The sequence below is a fragment of the Ascaphus truei genome, chromosome 5 (genome assembly GCF_040206685.1).
Source record: "Ascaphus truei isolate aAscTru1 chromosome 5, aAscTru1.hap1, whole genome shotgun sequence".
Classification (NCBI taxonomy): Eukaryota; Metazoa; Chordata; class Amphibia; order Anura; family Ascaphidae; genus Ascaphus; species Ascaphus truei.
In genome coordinates, this window is record NC_134487.1 from 274,390,491 (window position 1) to 274,409,075 (window position 18,585).

The 18,585-nt window shown below is 49.2% G+C and overlaps 1 protein-coding gene across 1 annotated transcript; it reads left to right on the forward strand.

Annotated features, from left to right (window-relative positions):
• The first annotated feature begins 2,770 nt into the window (after positions 1-2,770).
• On the forward strand, positions 2,771-14,043 carry GM2A (ganglioside GM2 activator). Its single transcript, XM_075602126.1, has 4 exons — positions 2,771-3,126; positions 6,366-6,518; positions 12,363-12,545; positions 13,107-14,043. The coding sequence occupies exons 1-4, from the start codon at positions 3,016-3,018 to the stop codon at positions 13,272-13,274; spliced, it is 615 nt and encodes a 204-aa protein (XP_075458241.1). The 5' UTR covers positions 2,771-3,015; the 3' UTR covers positions 13,275-14,043.
• The last annotated feature ends 4,542 nt before the right edge of the window (positions 14,044-18,585 follow it).

The window sequence follows — 18,585 nt, forward strand, 5'->3', positions numbered from 1 at the left end:
CTATTGGGACACCTCCGGTGGGGGCTACAGCTGCGGGTCTGGGAGTGCTGCAGGTGCGATAGGGGGGCGCGTGTGGCTAGGGAGGCTGCGCCGATGCTCGGGGCGGACGCCGGTACAGAGCGCCGCCATAGTGAATTGGTCGCGCATGCACACTGAGGCTTTGCGCATAGGAGCAGAGACACCCTGGTGGCCATTACAAGAGCTGGCGGTGGCCATGTTGGATAATACTCCGCAGGGGAACTACATTCTCCAGAATGCCCAATCAGGCTTCAGTCAGGATTCCCTGCAACAGTTGGCTACATTTGGCGCGCTTCGTGCGCGATGCATGAGTTGGAGCCAGGACAGAGAAGGGGAAGGTAGGGTCTGAGTGTCAGTGGCACTCAGACTAGGCCAGATAAACCCCCTTAGGTCCCAGATAGGCCCCAATCAAGGGAGTTTGTGGCTGCTTCAGGGAAGACCCCTAGATAATGAACATTAGTGTTATATGTTAGTGTGTCTTATATTTACAGCAGTATACACTATGTAATATCTTTGTGCTTTATTCCATATATCTCCGATGCCTTCCACGAAGTTACAAGGTTGATCCGGATGAACAGGACTGTCCCACAAGGAGCATACTGTAGCTCTTGCCAGTGTATCTGGATATTTGTTAGACTTTATTTTCCAAGGCGCCGGTCTGTATTTATGTTTTCTTTGTATGTTTCCTGACTTTGTTCAGTCAGTGTTATCATGCTGTCTACCTCACACATAGATGTGAGCTTCTTTGTACTCTTGTTTTAGATTGATTTTATTTTTATCACATTGAGTATACACATGTATTTTATGCATTATATTCCAGCACTTTTTCTTTTTTCTGGTTTAGTAATAATGTAATAATGGACTTGAGACAAAGGGTGGCACAGTGTTTTTATTTGCATGTCATTTCCCAGAATCCCTTGCTGCAGTAGTAGCACTGTACGCTAGGTGATAATGGCGAAAGGCAGGGTTGCAGACCTGTCTAAGACATGTGAATGTGCTCACTCTTCGCTATGATTCTGATGATGTATATCATTGTAGGTGTATCCATTCGTATTAGTATTTTTCTATGTATAATCATATTTTGGGGCTTATTAAAAATAGATAACATTATTATTTCATATGAACTGATTTATAACTCCCTGGAAATTTGGAATAGATGCTGCATTCTTTGTTCCTTCAAGTGTGGGCACCTGACTTAAGAAACAAGCACTGATATTGTAGGAGTGATGTTACATGGCTGAAAGCTTTTTTTGTGATATTCTAACTTTAATACAGGCTGCTAAGGGAGACTGGGATTCATGGTGGAGCAGTGGAGTTCACTAAAGATGATTCAACTGTAATTTATGAGTTACAGGATCAACCCTTAACCTTTTGTCTGGCATTAGGTTAGGGTTGCCAGTTGGCTTCTCCAAAAATACTGGACACAATGGTGAAAGGTGTGACGCGCTCGAGACACACACACACACACACCCCTCTCTCTGCTCCATGCTGTTTCCTCCTCTCCTTTGCCACATGCTTCTGACACCTCTTCCTGATTGGCTGCATTACCCAGCAGTAGCCAATCAGGATGGAGGAAACTGCCCAAGCCCTCTAGCAGCAGCCCTGCTCTCTCTCTCTGCTTTGTGAAATCCCACGGCCCCCCAAGCCGGTCAGGTCACTATGTCCAGAGAGGTAATACCGGACACATACATGTCCAGTATCACCTCTGATTTTTTTACTGGCAATGTCCAAATACAGGACAGTCCGGTTCAATACTGGACACCTGCCAACCCTCAGTTGGGCCAGCAACATTTTATGTTGCAATGTCTGGCTACAAAGTGTTTGAAGCTTCCCCCGGCCCTTCTTTTCCTGACAAAACCTCACACAAAATAACTTTACATTGCGTCAGTACACTTGAAGAAGAGACCTGTGAGGTTCTAAACGCTCTATACATTATCATTTCGTTTGTGAAGAACTCTGATATTTGTTCCTTAAAAGGTATCACAACCTGCAACACATGTACTATCTCCCTCATAATAAATATTTGATGTCATTTGTGTAATAAATTCATAACTTGCCTTTCCCATGACCTTGTGAGTATAATGGTCTGAGTTGGGAGTTTTTTTTAATATGAAATATAAATATATATATATATACGTACACACAAATAAGCAATAACAGGCACTGCGAGAAGATATGTCAGAAACAGACAGTGCGTATTGATCCTGTTTAAACTGTTTTTCCAAGAAAGTTACATTAAGATACACCATTTAATTTCAATGTATATATTTGAACTGATTTGCCTAGATATCTATATATGAATGTAACTGTACATGTTTTTTTAAATCCAGCATATCTATCTACCTCTTGGTTTTGCCTAGAGACACACTTCCAGATGAATATTATTATGTGTATATTTATGGAACTCCTATGTTTTGCCCTAAAAAGGAAAATTAAGAAAACATATACATTCACTTTACCCCTCCCTGCCAGAGGGGGCTGCACTGGGGAGAGAATGAAAAACAATGCAATAAACAGAATTGTCCTTTTTACTTAATGTTCTAAATAAGATTGTGCAAAGAATATTTTGGCTTTACTAGAAACAGGTGTCGCCTCATGTTGGTACAGCAGAGGGCAGCATCTCCTCTCCTCCCCACCCGGCCCTCGTTGCATGACTGCACTCCCATAATCCTCCAGGACAACACACAATACTGGGCAGGCCTGCGGTCTGATTGGCTGGCTGGCTGGCAGCTGTCAGGAAGGGATTGATGCTGAAACGGCAGAATGTGGCTGATTTTACGCCTTTGTTTTGCCCTTTTTGACTGAGCTTAATACTGCCAGAGGTCTTATCTGTAGACAAGCGCCTGCACTGTTTGCAGTGTGTGTGTGTGTGTGTGTGTATATATATACTGTATATGGATAAGTATATATAAGGGGAGAAGGGTAGGAATAACAAACCAGTCTCTGTGCAGGAGGAAGCAAGATTCTCTCTTCCTCATTGAGGCATTAACTTGAAACATGGCTCAGGTCTCTTTCTGCCTTCTGGTTGCCTTTGGTGTCTTAGGACATTTTAGGTCTGAAGCATTCGTACGTGTGCCGCAGAACCCCATCGCCTGGAAGCTTACTACGGTAAGTGGCTTCTCAGTGGTCACGTGAGAGGATATGAATCACTATATTGCATGCTAGGGGCACCCGCTGAAAATGAACGCGCTGTAATGTGAAGCAATTCTGACGGTGACTGCAGTTTTTTTTAGATACCATCATTTCAGTGCTGCAATAAGGCTAACCCCAAACTCCCTGCTTCTCATGACATCTGCCGGTCCCCACTAGGGCATGCAGAGTGTAATGATCAGTATAAGGCTGCGTTCACGCTAGTGCTGAGCGCGCGGCGCTTGCCGGGTTTAGTTCCTGCAATTTAAATTGTCTCCGCTCACGCGGTGCGCGCTCATGCATGGGCACGCACGCTCACCCAAGCTTGGCACTTGAGCAGACAAACTGACTTTGAAGCGCGCTCAACTTGCCTGCAATGCCCCCCGCGCTTGCAAAATAGGCAGGACACCCGACGCACTGCTTAGAGAGCTGGTGACGTCACCGCTCTCAAGCATGAGCACGCTCAGCGCCACTGTGGCCGCAGCCTTAAGCTAAGTCCCTGGTGCCTGCACGCCATAGCGCGCGCTGCAGGGACAAGAACTGCCCCCCCAATGGGGCCGGGCCTGCTACCTACCTTGCCCGCCTCGTTGCGTGACCAGATTTCTCTGAAGACAGGAAATCTGTGTTCACGACTTGCGACGGAGCGCTGGTCACGCCGCCGGCGGTTCAGCCAATGAGGGCGAGCATGCCGGGTGACATCATGGCTGCGTTAATTTTAAGCTTTTGTGACCCTCCGGTTCCCGAAATACATACCGGTAAAGATGCCGCCAATACTGCAGCTCCTTGCCCACATCACCCGTATGAGGATGTTGCAGCTTCTTGTTGGCTGAGATTTAAAATGCTACGTTGGTTCCTCTGGAGGGGACAGAAATAGGGCCACCTTTTACCGGTAAGTACTGTATCATGGGAAAATAGCTAGATACGGCTGCGGGTACCACCTGGTTCCCATCCTGGTATAAAAAAGAAAGGGTCAGGGGTTAAAAACAAACAAACAGGGGGGACAGCTAGTTGTAGAAAATAGGAATAATTGGGGATATGAGGGGAATGCAAAACACATATTATATGTTATTTAAAATGTGGCATTTATCCGGCTCTGTGTTTCAGTCCAACATTTTTCGTTATTTGCTACGTTTGAAAAAATATCTGGGTTTGAATTGGTTTAACCACCTAACAGTGTGTCCAGTGTGACAAACCTGGTCAAGAAGAGGTGTGCATATCCCGAGCCTGTAGGCATTTGAGCTACATTAACCCTTTCAGCGCCGTAAGGAGCCAGCAACGCATTACGACTCATCTTCTAAAATGTGTAGGTGTTTTTTCCTGGCTGGAAGTGTATAGTGACGCTTTACATCAGTGTACAGCAGCGTTTTCTGTACGGTGCAGGTATTTTGGTTGCCAGGTGGGAGAGAATCTTGTCCCTCAGACATGACATGCTGCTGTAAAGGTGTAATGCTATTTCTATAATAATAAAAAATGGAAATGTATGCAGTGCTGCACACCGCTTAAATACTAACTTGGGAGCCCGAGGCACAGGGAGATCGAGCAACTTGCACTAGGTCAAAATAAAAGCTGCCACTGCGATTTTAAACCGGGTCCATCCGCTTCAGCAGTCGCTCCATACCAGTCTCGCCATCAGGATTAATATTGCCTCCAGATTTGCTGGCTGCCGATAACAATACTGCCTCACAGTGGCGGAACTCCCCTATGTGCAGGCGGCACTGGGGCCCACCACCTTTTAGGGGCCCATCCTCAACGCAGTTCTGGCACTTATTGTAGCCGCCGGAACAGTGTTCCGATATTTCTACTGGCTCCCTCTCTTATACCCCCTCCCTGGGCCTTACCTGTGATGTTGGGCTTTTACCTGGCAGCGGCCCATCCAGTCGGGCGCAACTTCTGCAATCACCGCCTGGGTGGGCTTGCTCCCTCGCTGTTACCGCTCTACAGGTAGGGCCCCGGGAGGAGAGGGGGCCTTTTTTTGTTTTACTTGCACCTGGGCCCCACCAGTGTGTAGTTCCGCCCCTACTGCCTTTATAGCTTTTTTTTTCTTGAATATATGTGGGGCTGTTTGATGTTTCAGTTTGTATCAGGGAGGCGTTGGTCAATATCCCCCCATGATGCCAACAGCAAGTTTTACTGGACAGCCCTGTGGGGAAATCGGATCCCTGAAGTTGTGTAGTTGTGCAGATTAAACCTTTCGGGAGCTTTAAAAAGGTGTGGATTTAAAAATATACAGTTATAATGCTTGTTTTTGGAATTTATAGTCAGAATTGGGATGTTTCTTGCATCTGATCTGTTCTAGTAATCAGGTGTTTTATTATAAGTTCAGAGTTCAGTAGGTGCATTGGTCTCAGAGCAGTGTAGATTTGTCACAGGTTGTTGGATACCTTTTTAATAGACTAAAAAGAGAGTTCTTTATAAATTAAGTTGTACTGAACTTTAAAGAAAATCTCTAGGTCTTTTCAACATTCATTCAAGATGGGACGCGCTACCAGCCTGTTCCAAACATGACAATGTGTTTAATTTACTTCTACAGAGGGAGTCATTCACTAACGTGCATGTGACAGGGTGAAGTCAGGTACTGATAACTATGCCTGGGAAACATACATCTGAGTCCTTCATCCAGCACTCAGAAGGTTAACCAGTAAGAATACTTGGGCAATCAGGAAGTAAGCTGAGACAGCTGACAATCAGCTTGATAAGGAGGCTACTGCTTGTAGCAGGTGGCTGACTCAGACTACAGAGCTGTCCTGTGCAAGTGCCTATTCCAGAAGGACTTTAATATTGTTCCATGACTATTGTGGTATATGTTTAGGGGTTGGGAACTGGACAAAGCCAGCCAGCCCGATAGATAGAGCCTGGAATGTTTAGCAACATCTCCCTATGGGGAGTAGGTGTTCTTATTATGAGTCTTGTTTTGCCTTAAAGGGACAGTGTGCCCAAATGTTTATTTGTGTTGTGGAGAAATAAAACCACTCAACATTTGGTTTACCCTAAAAATGCATGCGTGGACTCTTGTCTGACCTCGCCTACAGGCTGTCCTGCAACAGTACAATGCAATAGTCATAATTCATAGACATGAGATTGAAAATAAGAACATATACCCGACCTTGGAAAGGAGCCACCACTGAACATTACAGCCTGTTGTGTTAAGTGACTTGCATAGATAAAGGTGTAAATCTCCCTTTGATTAACCCTCCCTCTCTGTCCTCTCTCCTATACAGGTCAATGGTTTCTCCTGGTCCAACTGTGATGGAGAAACCCTTCCTGGCAAGATCAAAAGTCTTTCTGTTAGTCCGGACCCCATTTCCATCCCAGGGGATGTGGAAATCTCCACCGTACTGTCCACAGGTGTACTCTTGGCTCCCCCACTCAAGGTGAGTCAGAGACCGGAGGATCTCCTGGAGAGGGACCACTTCTCTTTTAGCACCGGGAACCTCTGGTTCCAAAGACATTCACCCCCTTAAATCCTGCCAAAAAGTGTCTGTCATCAACTCCATGCTGGTGAACTAATGAAAAAGGGTAACGTGTTCCTCTCGGTCAGTGGAGGCCACTGCCTATTTTTATTTGTTGAAAGTTCCTGGACATTGGGGGTAAGTATAGACTGAAATTTGTAGGTCCCAGTGGTAATAATGAGGCAGGGCTCCTTAAACAGGCATATTTCTGCTTTAAAGCACTTAAATACCCTTACCTCCTATTAGCAGCAGTACATTTTCAGCACCATTTTAACGCCAGAAGGAAAAGTTTATTGAATCATGATGTATTGTGCGTTATAGGTTTTTAAGGTGCCGCCTTAATCCAGAGTCAAATATTTGTAAAACAGTTCTGATCAGAATCTGGTCGTGTCCAGTACTTTATCTAGATCTCTCTCACACTGCCTCCTACTCCACTTCTCTGTGTGTATTGTTCCTTGCAAACTAACTGACCTCTGATAAACCCAGCAGAGAGGTTTGTTGATTCACGGAAAACACAGGGTTTTCACCAAAGACTTTGCAGAACCAATGCTCTCGTCCCATAGAAAATCCTGACGTAGAATTAATGCTGAATTATAATTCCTGTTAATGGATTAGCTTTAGTTGTATCTATTACTGACTGTTCACTCGCATATATTGCAGTTCTAACGGTAAAAGGATACTGTGCATAACTTGAAGAATACATGAGAAGATTCCATTGGACAGATATTCTAATGCAGGGGTGCGCAAGGATTTTTCCCTGCGCACCCCTGCCCGGTCTCCTCGCCCCCTCCCTTCCCCCACCTTACCTTCTTTCCGGTGTTCTGACGTCACGCCATGGCAACACGGCGTCATGTGACCCCTGCTGCATTATTTCACGCTGCGGTGCCATGGCGACGTGTCGCCAGAAGACGCTGAAGATAAGGTAAGGGACCTTACAATGCTTTGGAGAAGAGTGCGGGGCCTCTGTAAGCGCTGTGCGCCCCCCCGAAAATCTTCCCCCCAGTTTGCGCACCCCTGTTCTAATGTGTTTTAGTTGCAACAACCTACAGTAAGATGCCATTTAATGTAGGATGTGGTTAAAGATTTGAAAATACATGCCTGAAACATTTATTCTGCCAGAAAAACGATCAGCGTTGTGCTTTGCCAGAATAAGAAGTTGAAACATTGGTTCCTTCTCAAAACATCAGCTTTATTTTGACCTCTGAGCAGACAGAAAAACCACAAGCCTTAACGCGTTTCATATCCCAACGGGTGCTTCCTCAGCGGCAAAACACTTATTGCAAATAGAACAGAACAATTATTTCACAGCATGCAGTGTTTAACCTTTTCAGTACAGTCTTATTTAGTTAGTGCAGAGAGGATTTGAAGTGGCTGTATACTCGCAGTGGCTGTATACAGTATTTGCAGTGGCTGTATACTCGCAGTGGCTGTATACAGTATTTCAAGTGGCTGTATACTTGCAGTGGCTATATAAAGTATTTCAAGTGGCTGTATACTTGCAGTGGCTGCATACAGTATTTGCAGTGGCAGTATACTTGCAGTGGCTGTATACAGTATTTGCTGTGGCTGCATACAGTATTTGCAGTGGCTGCATACAGTATTTGCAGTGGCTGTATACTTGCAGTGGCTGCATACAGTATTTGCAGTGGCTGTATACTTGCAGTGGCTGCATACAGTATTTGCAGTGGCAGTATACTTGCAGTGGCTGTATACAGTATTTGCTGTGGCTGCATACAGTATTTGCCGTGGCTGTATACAGTATTTGCAGTGGCTGTATACAGTATTTGCCGTGGCTGTATACAGTATTTGCCGTGGCTGTATACAGTATTTGCCGTGGCTGTATACTTGCCGTGGCTGTATACAGTATTTGCAGTGGCTGTATACTTGCCGTGGGTGTATACAGTATTTGCCGTGGCTGTATACTTGCCGTGGCTGTATACAGTATTTGCCGTGGCTGTATACAGTATTTGCAGTGGCTGTATACTTGCCGTGGCTGTATACAGTATTTGCCGTGGCTGTATACAGTATTTGCAGTGGCTGTGGCTTATGAGTACTTATTATTATTGTTGTTTATTTGTAAGGCCTCGTTTATTGTGGCAATGACAGCACGCGCGGCGCAAACACGCCTCTTCTCATAGAGGCTGCCCATAGAGAGCACGACCGCGCGCGGGATTCTCGGCAAGACAAATTATTTTGTCTTTGCCGCACAATGGCCAGGTCACATGCACGGCTCAGCCAATGAGAGTAATCTGCTCACATGACGCCACCCCTCCCCGTCCTCAGTGCAGGGGCGCGTGATGTCGCACACGGGGCAACTATAATCGCGGCCTAAAGTGCAAACAGATTCCGCAGCGCGGTACAATGGTGATACAGAGTGACATTCATTACATAAACAGAATGACATACACATACAAATAAGGCGAAACGAGCACAAACACGTACAGAAGGTAATAAGGGTCCTGTTCATGTGAGCTAACACTCTAGATCAGGGGCGGCCAACTCCAGTCCTCAAGGGCCACCACCAGCACAGGTTTTAAGGACACCCCTGCTTCAGCACAGGTGGCTCAATCAGTGGGTCAGTCAGAATAATATACAAATAATACAAATAACAGATCATGGGAATAAGTGCTTCAAACATAAAAGTAAAATTTCGGAAGTGGAGTCCCTGCTCCGGTAAGCTTACAATCTAATTGGTGGGGAGAACGTACAGAGACAGTAGGAGGGCGTTCAGGTAAGTGCGTCTGCAGGGGGCCAAGCTTTATGTATCGTGTATAGTATTAGCCACGGTGTTACTCATATGCTTCTTTAAGCAAGTGTGTCTTAAGGTGGGTCTTAAAGGTGGATAGAGAGGGTGCTAGTCGGGTACTGAGGGGAAGGGCATTCCAGAGGTGCAGGGCAGAAAGTGAGAAAGGTTTAAGGCGGGAGAGGGCTTTAGATACAAAGGGGGTAGAGAGAAGACATCCTTGAGCAGAACGCAAGTGTTGGGATGGTACATAGCGAGAAATTAGGGCTGAGATGTAAGGAGGAGCAGAAGAGTGTAAAGCTTTAAAAGTGAAGAGGAGAATTGAGTGCGAGATGCGGGATTTGATAGGAAGCCAGGAGAGTGATTTCAGCAGGTGAGACGCTGAGACAGATTTAGGAAAGAGTAGAGTGATTCTGGCAGCTATCATCTGAAATTATGGTTGCCAGGTGTCCAATATTGAGCCGGATTGTCCTGTTTTTGGACACTCTGTCCAGTAATAAATGAGCGGTAATACTGGACATGTAGGTGTATACCGTTTATGACCTCTCTGGACATAGTGACCTGACCGGCTTGGGGGGAAGCGGGATTTCCCCGAGCAGGGAGAGAGCAGGGCTGTTGCTAGAGGGCTGGGCAGCTTCCTCCATCCTTATTGACTGCTGCTGGGTAATGCAGCCAATCAGGAGGAGGTGCCAGGAGCCCTGGGGGTGGGGCCAAAGAGAGGAGGAAACAGCATGGAGCGGGGACAGAGGTGTGTGTGTCTTGGGTGCGTTACACCTTTCACTATTATGTCCAGTATTTTTGGAGACGCCTCCTGGCAACCCTATCTGAAATATTAAAAAATAGAATTCCTGTTGGGAAAAACAGGATATAAAAAAAAAATGAAAAATCTCAACAGGTAGTACATAAAAACACTTAATAGATAAAGAGCAATACAGTAAAGTACAGGCACTTCAGAAGCCAACAATCTGCATGATGTCACCCATACTGTTGTGAAACGCGCGTTTCTTATTCAAAACACTGATCCATTGGATTCCTTTGAAGTACAGTGGAAGCTGGTATTGAAGTGGGTATGGAGAGCAACTGAGCAGCATTTTTTTTTACCTTGAGCAAATAATGCATCTCTAGACAAATGGGTTATTCACTCTGAATTGTAGAATATTTGGTTACATTGTACTAGTGTTTATTTGTAAAGGACCAGCATATTCCACATCGCGGTACCATAGGGGATACAGAGATGTGATAAATACATGAACAGGATTACATACATACTGTATATAATAAGGACAAACGTGTTCGAACGGATACAGAGACGTAATGAGGGCCCTGCCAGTGAGAGTTTACAAGCTAGAGGAAATAAGGGGCAATGTTGGAACAAAAGGTAAAGTGGTTGCTCAATGTGAGACGGAGTATACATCAGGATAGAGAATGTCTCAGGTTGGAGTATGGTTCAACCCGACAGCTGATCCCATTAAGGTTTGAAGGTGAGGATGTTAGGGGGTGTTGCAGAGCGTGGAGATTGGTCCAGCCTCACAGCTGGTCCCAATGGGGGTGGAGGGGAGGGGGAGTTTGATGTTAGAGGTATGTCAGATAGCCTGTCTTGAAAAGTGCAGTTTTCAGGCAGTTTTCGATGTCTGAAAGCTGGGGGAGAGTCTGATGGTGCCTGGTAGGGAATTCCAGAGAGAAGGGGCAGCACGCGACAAGTCTTGTAGGCGGGAGTGAGAGGAGGTAATACGGCGTGAGGAGAGGGGGACGTTTAGAGCTATATTTGGGGATGAGGGCTGAGATGTAAGGGGGGGGCAGGGTCGTTGAGAGCTTTGTATGTCAGAGCTAGGGTACTGTTACGCCGATGCTCGCCACAAACCGGGACCGGACCGCGGGGCTGAGGTGGGGTTATATAATCACCGACCTGAGTCCACGCAGACTGATCCGGAGTGCGCAGTTCGTAGTCGTACATCGCAGGGTCAGGATTGGAGAAGGCAGCATCGTCGTTATGGAAGCAGGAGTTCGGCAACAGGTAGTCAGGATTTCCCCGCTTCAGCTTAGGAGCGTGAGCGCGGGGGTGGCTTCTGCGCGAGGAGCGGCCTCGGCCCATGACGCCGATCTCAGCAGGAGGAGACAGCAGGCTGGCCGAAGTTCACCGCAGGGCAGCGTCGGGTAGAACCAACGCTTCAGCGCAGAAGTCCAAGGCAGGTCACTGCAAGAGGATCGCAGCAAGCCGCAGGAAAGGAAGGGTAGCCACTGCTAGGAGGGAATGCAGCAGGTACCGGTGCTGGCAACACGCTTCAGCACAGACGTCCCGGGTAGGCCACTGCAGGAGAATAGCAGCAGGCCAGTGCTGGCATCAACGCTTCAGCACAGACGTCCAGGGCAGGCCACTGCAAGGAGATAGCAGCAGGCCGCAGGAAAGGAAGGGTAGCCACTGCTAGGAGGGAATGCAGCAGTACCAGTGCTGGCATCAACGCTTCAGCACAGACGTCCAGGATAGGCCACTACAGGAGAATAGCGGCAGGCCACAGGACAGGAAGGGTAGCTACTGCTAGGAGGGAATGCAGCAGTACCAGTGCTGGCATCAACGCTTCAGCACAGACGTCCAGGGTAGGCCACTGCAAGGAGATAGCAGCAGGCCAGTGCTGGCAACAACGCTTCAGCACAGACGTCCAGGACCAGGCCTCTGGATACTCAGGAACTTGGAAGGTAAGAACGCTAGGAGAGAGGCCTGGGGTGGTTTGTGGCAGAGACAGTAACATAGAGGTAGGAATAGTTTATGCTCGGCGCTGGTTCAGAGCCAACGCCTAGAATATAAAGGGCGGAGATCCAATCACAGGAGGAGGGTGTGTGAGAATTCCTCCAATGAAGTAGCACAGGGCAGAAGCTGCAATGAGAGGCAGCACCTGTGCCATAGATTGCCAGAGGAAGCCTGCAACTGCACAAGTCTGCAAGGCAATAGTCAAAGCCAGTAGTGGATTCCTTACAGGTACATATTTGTGACTAGTGCTTCATGTAGTTCTGTTTGTATATTCCAGATCAACATCACTGCAGAGAAAATGCTACTGGGTGAGTGGATAAGGGTTCCCTGCGTAGATAACATCGGCAGCTGCACCTACGACAATGTCTGTGACTTGCTGGACTTGGTGATTGAGCCAGGGAAGCCATGTCCTGAGCCTCTGCGTACCTACGGCCTACCCTGCCACTGCCCCTTCAAAGCAGTAAGTTCAGATGTTCCTGGAGTCCCCACCTCTCATCCATAACTACACACACTTCTCATTCACTCATCCTCATTGTTGGTTGTCTACTCATTTCCATCATGCCACGTTTTATGCATGAGGGAGAAAATAGCACGGCTCGGCACCGGGGACCCCCTGGTTCACAAGATACTTACCGGTAAAAGTAGTGTGTTGCAGTCCCCCTCCAGGGGAAACAAAATGGCGGTATAAATCTATGCAGGCCAATAAGAAGCTGCAGTGTCATCCACTGCGGCTTCCTATTGGGCCACGTGAAGCAGGCGATTTTAAAAACAGTCTATCAGTGGTACCTTTACTCATATGTATCTCAGGAACTGGGTGGTCCCCGGGGCTAAAAATAGCGTGGTTCAGTACGGGGGGTGGGGGACCCCAGTTTCTCATGCTGTAAAAACAAAGGAGGTTCTACAAACGGAGATTGCTGCTTTTAAAATAATTTGTTTCAATTCTCTCCTTTTTTATTTTTTACCTGCTATGTGTACTGTAACTGTCCCTTTCCGTGACACGCATCTTCCCCTTTTTTCTTAGGGATCCTACTCTCTGCCGGACACCAGTATAAATGTGCCCGATCTCTCTCTCCCGTCTTGGCTCGCCAACGGCAATTACCGCCTGACTGGAACCCTGAGCAATGCGGACCAGGAGATCGGCTGCGCTAAATTCACCTTCTCTCTGCAGTCTTCCTTCTCGTGGTGGTGAAAAAAAACCCCTCGCGCAAGCGGAAAGAGGAGGAAGGAGACGGCGTATTCCCGCAATGATGAACCCCCATCCCCTTAATGCCACAGACAGGCATATCCCTAATGTAGATTCACTTACCACATGTACGGTACATGTCATTGCTCAAGGACATTGTTGCATGGCCCGGCCATCACATTTTAAAATGTTTATTTTTAACAAAAAAAACAAAAAAATGATCTTTTGTAGAGAACAAAAAGGTTTTTTTTTTTAATGATTTATTCTTCCATGAAATAGTTTTTCTCTCTCACTTTTTCATACCTAACTTAATAGCGGAGAGTTACTTTTGGGCTATTCACATGGTCTTTTATGACGGATCTGGTGGGGCTTTTACATGCTATATGTGTAATAGCAATAAGGCACAGCAGAGGTTGGGTTACACTGATGGGATTTGGTTGCTGACGTTAAGCCAACCCTGTTTCTGCCTCAGTATTGGGGGCAGTTAATGGAGGGGCAGTGCAGTAGGGAGACACCAGGAATATGTGAGATTGTACGTAGAAATATTAATGAGGATGGCCTTGTGGTCTCACTTTCATTGGTCTCTCTTTGCTTGTGGGATACACAGCAGTGTGATATAGGTCAGTGTGATGGGGTCACAGTAAGAGAGCTGAGGGAACCCCTGTAATAGAATAACTGGATCTGTCCTTAAGAAATATGTTTCATCTCAAACTGTTTGCTTTCTAATCTTTAATGTCTGATCACAAACAATACCAAGAATAAACCTTCTTACTTACTGCTGCCTTTTTCTTTAATGTGTGTCAGTATTCTGCTTGTTAACAACATGTGGTGGAGAAAAGTTTTTTGAAGTGAAACTTCCTTAGTGGCACCTCATTCGTGATGGGGCAAAAAAGAATTGTGGAGACAGAAATTAAACGGATGTGACGTCAGTGCTGGCAGTTGAGGCCGGGCTGTGTTCTGGCTCAGCCCGACCCCAACACTGACATCACACCCGCTCCACAAATCAGATGCGGCGGTGGCGGCGATAGCCGCCGGCGCCGCTCCTAATCGCTCCTAATCACCCACCCCCCCACACACCGTGACATATGCGGCGGCGATAGCCGCCGCTCCTAACGGCCGCTGCCATGCCGCGCATGCGCAGTTGTGACGGCGCCGCTGATTCCCCGCCCGTTCCCCGCCCATTGATATGCTGCGCATGCCCGGTAGTCATGGCGACGCTCGAGACGCCATGAATCTCCTCACAGGGACACTGAAGCCCACACTGCTCCCCGGGGCTCTATGCAGGCACTGATCTCCTGCGGCCTCTCCTCCCGGTGCATGCCCCGGCCGAGGCATAGAACTGCTCCGGTAACGGGGGGGGGAGGAGGGGGGTGATGAGGGGGGTGATGAGTGCGCTGGGTCCCCCACGTCCCCCACAGCACCATCAGAAGCCTCCGAGTCGGCTCCAGCTGACGATGACGCGCTTCTCCCTCTCCCCCCGCCGACACTGCCTCCATCTCCTCTGTGCCGCGATCTGGTAGGAATGGGGGGGGCGGACTGCTGAAAGGGTCTGGGTGCAGGGAAAGGATAAGGGTGCTGGGGGGAGGACAAGTGTGCTGGGGGGAGGACAAGTGTGCTGGGGAGAGTCAGGAGAGAGGGGGGCAGGACACACACACACATACATACACACTGACACATACACACATACTGACTCACATACACACACACTGACTCACATACACACACATACACACTGACTGACACACACACACACACACACTGACACACACCCCCACACACTGACTGACCCCCCCCCCACACACTGACTGACCCCCCCCCCCCCACACACTGACCCACCCACCCCCCCCACACACACACACTGACTGACCCACCCCCCCCCCACACACTGACTGACCCACACCCCCCCACTGACTGACTGACCCACCAACACCCACTGACTGACTGACCCACCCACACCTCCCCGCACACTGTCTGACTGACCCACCCACACCTCCCCGCACACTGACTGACCCACCCACACCTCCCCGCACACTGACTGACCCACCCACACCTCCCCGCACACTGACTGACCCACCCACACCTCCCCGCACACTGACTGACCCACCCACACCTCCCCGCACACTGACTGACTGACCCACCCCTCCCCGCACACTGACTGACTGACCCACCCACACCTCCCCGCACACTGACTGACCGACCCACCCACACCTCCCCGCACACTGACTGACCGACCCACCCACACCTCCCCGCACACTGACTGACCCACCCACACCTCCCCGCACACTGACTGACCCACCCACACCTCCCCGCACACTGACTGACTGACCCACCCCTCCCCGCACACTGACTGACCCACCCACACCTCCCCGCACACTGACTGACTGACCCACCCCTCCCCGCACACTGACTGACTCACCCACACCTCCCCACACACTGACTGACTGACCCACCCCTCCCCGCACACTGACTGACTCACCCACCCCTCCCCGCACACTGACTGACTCACCCACCCCTCCCCGCACACTGACTGACTGACCCACCCACACCCACTGACTGACTGACCCACCCACACCTCCCCGCACACTGTCTGACTGACCCACCCACACCTCCCCGCACACTGACTGACTGACCCACCCACACCTCCCTGCACACTGACTGACTGACCCACCCACACCTCCCCGCACACTGACTGACCCACCCACACCTCCCCGCACACTGACTGACCCACCCACACCTCCCCGCACACTGACTGACTGACCCACCCACACCTCCCCGCACACTGACTGACTGACCCACCCACACCTCCCCGCACACTGACTGACTGACCCACCCACACCTCCCCGCACACTGACTGACTGACCCACCCACACCTCCCCGCACACTGACTGACCCACCCACACCTCCCCGCACACTGACTGACCCACCCACACCTCCCCGCACACTGACTGACCCACCCACACCTCCCCGCACACTGACTGACTGACCCACCCCTCCCCGCACACTGACTGACTGACCCACCCACACCTCCCCGCACACTGACTGACCGACCCACCCACACCTCCCCGCACACTGACTGACCGACCCACCCACACCTCCCCGCACACTGACTGACCGACCCACCCACACCTCCCCGCACACTGACTGACCCACCCACACCTCCCCGCACACTGACTGACCCACCCACACCTCCCCGCACACTGACTGACTGACTGACCGACCCACCCCTCCCCGCACACTGACTGACTCACCCACCCCTCCCCGCACACTGACTGACTCACCCACCCCTCCCCGCACACTGACTGACTCACCCACCCCTCCCCGCACACTGACTGACTCACCCACCCCTCCCCGCACACTGACTGACTCACCCACCCCTCCCCGCACACTGACTGACTCACCCACCCCTCCCCGCACACTGACTGACTCACCCACCCCTCCCCGCACCGCACACTGACTGACACACACCCCCACACACTGACTGACACACACTGACTTACACATACACACTGACACAAATACACATACACACTGACTGACACACATACACACACACTGACTGACACACACACACACACACACACACACTGACTGACACACACACTGACTGACTGACTGACATACACACACACTGACACACATACACACAAGGAATTCACACTTAGTGCAAATAGCTAATACATGGGATGTGTGCCGAGCACGTGCATTCTAAGTCAAATTTATTTGCGTTTTGTAACTGAAATTGTATTTTGATTTTTAATTAAAACATCACCAACACAAATACAATTTCTGTGACAAAAGTCAAAGAAGTTTCACTTACTATGCACGTGCTCAGCACACACAGCTTTTTTTTTTAACCCCCTTGGTATCTGAGGGTCCTGCAAAGCATAGTTATTGCAATGCATTGCAGACCACTCTGTCAGCACAGGCGTTAATAAGACTTAAAGTTATTGTTATTATTAACGTCATTATTTTATTTCATATAGCACTTTCCTCCCATTGGGGCTCAAAGCACTTCAGAATTACAGTATAGTGCTCAGCATATAGGATATTTACAGACACAGTCTCTGCTCCATAGAGCTTACAATTGATGATTTTTGGTGCTTGAGGCACAGGAAGATAATGACTTACACAAGGTCACAAGCGGCTGACACCAGGAATTGAACCAGGCTCCTCTGCTTCGCCCTCACTGTCGTTATCAGAGTCAGCGTTTCTACGCACTGAGCCGCTCCATCTCATAATATCTAACCATTTAGAAATAAAGTAACTTGACAAACAGACATTGTAACTGCGTTTTGAACTTCAAACAACAGGTGCTTCAGCAAGGAAGCTGCTTCGCTTTATTTTAAGACAAGTGCAGATGCCTCTGAAGAAAAAGAGCACATTACAAATGTGTCCTTGCTACAGAAATGTGCAAGAATGTAATGGTAGCCTATGGAGGGAGGCATTTCAGTGAGGTGTCATGCAGCCAGCCGAATAGACTTGTGTGGGTCCCCAGTTCATCCCACACAGTGTGGCAAGAAAAGACAAGTTGGTACAAGAGAGATGATTTAGAGATCTGAGCCTGTGCCAGAGTCTGACGAAGATCATGTGTTAGGCTAAGGTCCCAGTGCCTCCGCTGCAAGCGCGCCCGCGAGGCTGGCGGCGTGTGCAGCCGATTCCCCGGTCTGCAATGAGCTGCAGGAAGAGAGACCGGGGGGGCGTGGGTGGGGGGGGGGGGGGGGAAATTGCGGCCATGATGTCACCGGCAGGTTCGCCCTCATTGACTGAACCGACGGGGGCATGGCCTAGCGCTCCGTCGCGAGTCCTGCTCTCAATTCTATTGAGAACAGGAGCAACTCTCGCCACAGCGCTGCGGCCCCCCCCTCGCTGCGGGCTCGGCGCCATTGAGGGGAGGGCCCTCGTCCCTGCAGCGTCTGCCACAGCGGGCGCTGCAGTAACATGCGGGGACAAACCCTTAGAAGACAAACAGCAAACTATTTCTATAGAAAATGCTATATTCAGCTGCACTACATTTTCTCTTTCCCATTTTTTATGTAACTTCTTTGCAGCCAGAGGGTCCAGCAGTGCCCCAAAATTAGAGGTCGTACTTCAGGATAGGGGATAATCCCTTGACAAACTCCATGAGTGATGTGCTCCGGCACTGGTATCAGATATTCTCCACTGGATAACCTGTTTGAATGGAGCTGAAATGTTTCTGAGGAATGAGAAATCTGCTTCATGGCATAATAAGTAGGGGCCTTTGTGTGCACCTACCAAGTGAATTATGTAGGTCAGAGGTGCACAAACTTCCTGCACTACGCCCCCGCCCCTAATGGGG

Coding starts and splice junctions, on each gene's coding strand:
- GM2A (XM_075602126.1), top strand. CDS start 3,016: ATGGCTCAGGTCTCTTTCTGCCTTCTGGTTGCCTTTGGTGTCTTAGGA. Junction 6,519..12,362: donor TCTTGGCTCCCCCACTCAAG/GTGAGTCAGAGA, acceptor TGTATATTCCAG/ATCAACATCACTGCAGAGAA. Junction 12,546..13,106: donor GCCACTGCCCCTTCAAAGCA/GTAAGTTCAGAT, acceptor CTTTTTTCTTAG/GGATCCTACTCTCTGCCGGA.